This window comes from Emiliania huxleyi, assembly GCF_000372725.1.
Source record: "Emiliania huxleyi CCMP1516 unplaced genomic scaffold EMIHUscaffold_722, whole genome shotgun sequence".
Lineage (NCBI taxonomy): Eukaryota > Haptophyta > Isochrysidales > Noelaerhabdaceae > Emiliania > Emiliania huxleyi.
Genome location: NW_005196587.1, coordinates 16,471 through 20,346, shown reverse-complemented (window position 1 = coordinate 20,346; position 3,876 = coordinate 16,471). Strand labels below are relative to the sequence as shown.

Here is a 3,876-nt window from a genome sequence, read left to right as displayed (position 1 = left end):
GGCTCGAGCCGCTCGAGCACCTGCCCCTTCCACAACACGTTGTCGACGAGGAGGAGCCCGTCCGGCGCGAGCAGGCGCCGCGAGACGAGCAGGTCGTAGTACTCCCACGTTCTCTTCTTGTCGGCGTCGACAAAGATGAGGTCGAAGGGCGGCTCGCCCTCGGGCAGCGCCCGCAGCGCCTCGAGCGCGTCGCCCAGCCGCACTTCGACGCGCGAGCCGACGCCGGCCGCGTCGAGGTGCCTCCGCGCCACTGCCGCCGCCCGCTCGTCGCGCTCGAGGCTGAGCAGCGAGCCGCCCTCCGGCAGGGCGAGGCCCATCCACAGCGCCGCGTACCCGCTGAAGCAGCCGACCTCGAGGACGCGCCTCGCCCGGGAGAGGCGCACCAGCATGTGCAGCAGCCGGCCCTGCTGCGCGCCGCTCACCATGTGGGCACCGCCCGGCCAGCGCTGCTGCGTCTCGTCTCGCAGCGCCTCAAAGCAGGCCGGCTCACTCGAGGTGAGGTGCTCGGCGATGTCGACTGGCGAATGCCAGCCCGCGCGCCTGCACGGCGGTGTGGCGCGAGGGGAGACGGCGATGAGCGTGGTGCTCGCCACGGAGATGAGCCGCGCAAGCAGCATAGAGGGATTCTACGCTGGCACGGCGTCTCGCTCTCGATGGCCGCGAGCGGCCACTGCTGGGACGCAACAAAAAAGAATTTTACAATCACAAATATGTAGAAAAAAGGAACGCAAAGCCAGCGCCACAATTAGACGATTTGACTCATTGTCATTCTACTAACATTGAACACATTTGTTTGGTATTGATAGCGATCTCTCTCTCTTGAACAGCATGCTCTGCAATTTGAGTCCAAGATGCAAGATGGCGGAGAAGAGATCTAATTTGGCAGCCACAGCGGCGAATATCTTATGCCTCGTAGCGAGGGGCGCACCGGGTGCGCCAAGCGCGCTGGCCGAGCTCTGCGCGTGCGGTCTGGCAAGAGGCCTCGAGCAAGCGGCCTTGCCGCGCCTCACATGAGGGTGCGTCCGAGGAAGGTTTGCGTGAGCTGCTCGAGGACGAGGTAGTTGAGGAGGTTGAAGGGCGCCTGCGCGGGGCGGTGGGGGGCGGCGAGGTCGCGGCCAGGGGCAGGGGGCGAGAGGGGCCGCGCGAGGGAGGCTTTGCGGTGGCTCGCCTGCCGCAAGTACACGGGGAGGAGCCCCTTCCAGAGGGCGAGCACCCCCTCCACCCGCACGATGGAGACGAAGCAGTCCGAGACGGAGCGGTACAGCCGCTTGCCCTCGTGCTGGTTCATCAGCCGGGTCTTGACGACATCGAACGGGCAGCCGACCAGGGCGGTGACGACGCCGCCTGCGCCAGCGCGCCGCCCGCTCAGCCGGCCGGGCGACGGGCGAGTGGGCGGGCGGGCGGGCGGGCTGGCGCGAGTGTGCTGGCGCCGAGTGGGAAGGCGCGACTGCTGCTGGGGGCCGTGCACCCATCAGCGCCGCCAGGCACCGAGCGCGGAGCGAGTCGTCCTCGCCCATCAGCCGCGTGACGGTCTGCTTGCACTGGTCGTAGGTCGCGATCCCGGCGCCGTTGACGACCGCCGCGCGCTGCATGTTCGGGCCGACCCCCTTCCAAAAGGCGGCGAGCCCCTCCTGCAGCCGCCAGCGAGGGGGGGGAGGCGGATCGGGGCGCGTGCCTCGGGGTCGCCGCCACTCTCCGCCCACGCCGCCGCAACCCATCCCCCTCCACCGCACCTGCGCGAGGATGGCGCGGAACGCCTGCGCCGTGCCGCTGTACCGCGCAGGCTCGCCAAGCAGGCGCAGCCGCCCGTCCGCCTGGATCCGAACTTTGACCACGTCCGTCGGGTTGGCGAGCGCGCTCGCTGTGCCCCCCGCCAGCGCGCCCGCCGCCAGCTTGGACGCCAGCGGTGCGTGCTTCCCGTCGCTGTGAGGGTTGAGCTTGTCGCGCAGCGCCGGGTACGATGCAAAGCAGAGGCCGCCGTAGCTCGCCTGCCGCATCATCGCAGCCGGAAGGCCGTCGAAAAAGGTGAGAACGCCCTCGGTGCGCAGCACACGCGCTGCCATCGAGAACACGCCCAGCCGTGGCGCTCCCGAAGCGACGAGCTCGTTCTGCAGCTGCATCCGCGTCTTGAGGAAGTCGAGAGGCAGGCAGAGGCCGTCGGCGATGCAGCAGGCGCTCGAGGCGCACCCGAGCTGGATGACCGCCGTCGGTAGCTGGAGCACCGGCCGCGCGGCGGCGCCCGTGGTGGCCGCCTGCCCAGCCGACATGGTGCCTGTGGTGGCCGCCTCCAGATGTTGTTCTCTCCGACAGGGGCCCGACCGCGCCGTTTTGCAGTTAGAGAGCTGTGAGATTCCGCGAAGTTTGTTTTTCTTTTTACGAGATTCGGGAAAATCGAAAGGATGGTTTATTTCGCGTGGAGACACGGCGGACGTGTATGGGCTACGAATACGGTTGAACCCTCGGGTGTTAATTGTGCGTCTTGGGTCCGGGCTTGTGTTTTTGTTTTTGTGTGTGAGGGCACTACACTCAGGCCCCAAATGACGTGTGAGTGTTAGAGTTGTTTGGTATTGCTACAACTCTCAACAACAAAACAAAATGTTTGGTATTGCTAAAAATCTCAACTCTCTCTCTCAGTCTCTCTCTCTGAATGTGGACGGTGGGGACCCGGTGTGTGAGAGACATTTTTAGAAGCCAACAAGAAATGTGGCACACACAGTGATTTGGGCTTGCTGTGTGTGCGGTGCTTGCACTGACGGCAAGAAACGCACGAAGGGCGCATCTACAAGTACAGTTGTAGGGGCCTCGGCGCGAGGTGTGTCCGGTGGTGTTTTTCCGCGCCCCAAGGCGCGCGACTACACGTCCGTGGAGCGAGCTGCGCGACAAGTCGGCCTTGCAGGCCGCGCGTGAGCAGCTGGACGCGACCTTGGCATGGAGGACGACCTTTTGAACCAGATGATCAGCCGGATGAGTGCCGAGAGCGGCATGCCGCCGAAGGCGCTGATGCAGAGACGTTGTGTTGGCTTCTAAAAATCTCTCTCTGATGCAGCAACTCATGAACGACCCAGAGGCGCTGCAGGCGTTTGCTCGGGATTCGCCTGTGCAGAACCCACCTGCTCCACATGAGTCTGAAAAGCGTGCAGAAGGCAACGCAAAATTCAAGTCGGGCGACTTGGAAGGCGCAATTGCAGCTTACGAGAAGGCGCTTGAGGATCCGGAGGAGGATCGATTGCCACTGCTCTCAAACGTTGGTCTCTGCCACCTAAAGCGGAAAGAGCCAGCCAAGGCGCTTGCGTTCCTTCGCGAAGCGATGACGCTGACGGTGCGGCTTCACGCGTCACCAAAGATCGCCACGAAAGCAGCCGCGCGGCGATACGAGGCTGAAGTCTCACTCGGTGACATCGCTGCTATGCGTGCTGCGCTGGCCGACTTGCGCTATTACACGCGCCAACCTGGCGGCAGCGTCACAGGCCTGTCCAACATTCCCGACGCACCAGCCGAAGAGAAGGCATTGCAGCTAATCGTCGCGATTGTCAATGGTCAGCAGAACGACAGCGGCCTCTGGCAGATTGAGCGTTTGCTCGAGGGTGTGCCGGCCGAAGCCTGCGACAAGCATGGCAACAACCCACTCAGCCTCTCCGTCGAAGTCGCCTGTGCAACCACTGATCGCGGAAGCAGCTTTGGCTTCAAGCTGGTGCAGATGCTGCTGAAAGCCGGCACACCTCCCGACGTACGCCAGTCAGGCGGAAAGACGCCGCTGATGGCGGCCGCCAACAAGGGTCGCGCGGACATTTGTGGCCTGCTCCTGAAGGCAGGCGCGAGTGCGACGGCGACGGATCGTGAGGGCTTCTCACCGCTGCACACCGCATGTGTCGACCT

General features: G+C 64.4%; 3 protein-coding genes across 3 annotated transcripts in view; 1 reads left to right on the top strand and 2 right to left on the bottom strand.

Moving 5' to 3' along the window:
• Positions 1–11: 11 nt before the first annotated feature.
• EMIHUDRAFT_48704 (hypothetical protein) lies at positions 12–488 on the bottom strand (the record flags this gene model as incomplete). The annotated part of the gene is made up of 1 exon (XM_005761116.1): positions 12–488. A coding segment is annotated over one exon (477 nt), but the record flags the coding sequence as incomplete, so codon positions are not given.
• A 293-nt stretch (positions 489–781) lies between these two features.
• On the bottom strand, positions 782–2,319 carry EMIHUDRAFT_459948 (hypothetical protein). Its single transcript, XM_005761115.1, has 4 exons — positions 1,734–2,319; positions 1,469–1,631; positions 1,169–1,344; positions 782–1,081 (listed from the first exon to the last, which is right to left on the bottom strand). The coding sequence occupies exons 1-4, from the start codon at positions 2,265–2,267 to the stop codon at positions 1,007–1,009; spliced, it is 948 nt and encodes a 315-aa protein (XP_005761172.1). The 5' UTR covers positions 2,268–2,319; the 3' UTR covers positions 782–1,006.
• A 733-nt stretch (positions 2,320–3,052) lies between these two features.
• Positions 3,053–3,876, top strand: part of EMIHUDRAFT_248960 (hypothetical protein) — a gene marked incomplete at both ends in the record, with an annotated part of 1,814 nt that continues 990 nt past the window's right edge. Inside the window, one exon of the mRNA XM_005761114.1 lies at positions 3,053–3,866. Coding sequence (XP_005761171.1) covers positions 3,053–3,866 — 814 coding nt within the window. The remainder of the gene's footprint in view (positions 3,867–3,876) is intronic.

Coding starts and splice junctions, on each gene's coding strand:
- EMIHUDRAFT_459948 (XM_005761115.1), bottom strand. CDS start 2,267: ATGTCGGCTGGGCAGGCGGCCACCACGGGCGCCGCCGCGCGGCCGGTG. Junction 1,632..1,733: donor TCCGCGCCATCCTCGCGCAG/GTGCGGTGGAGG, acceptor TGGCGGCTGCAG/GAGGGGCTCGCCGCCTTTTG. Junction 1,082..1,168: donor TCCCCGTGTACTTGCGGCAG/GCGAGCCACCGC, acceptor CGCCCCGCGCAG/GCGCCCTTCAACCTCCTCAA.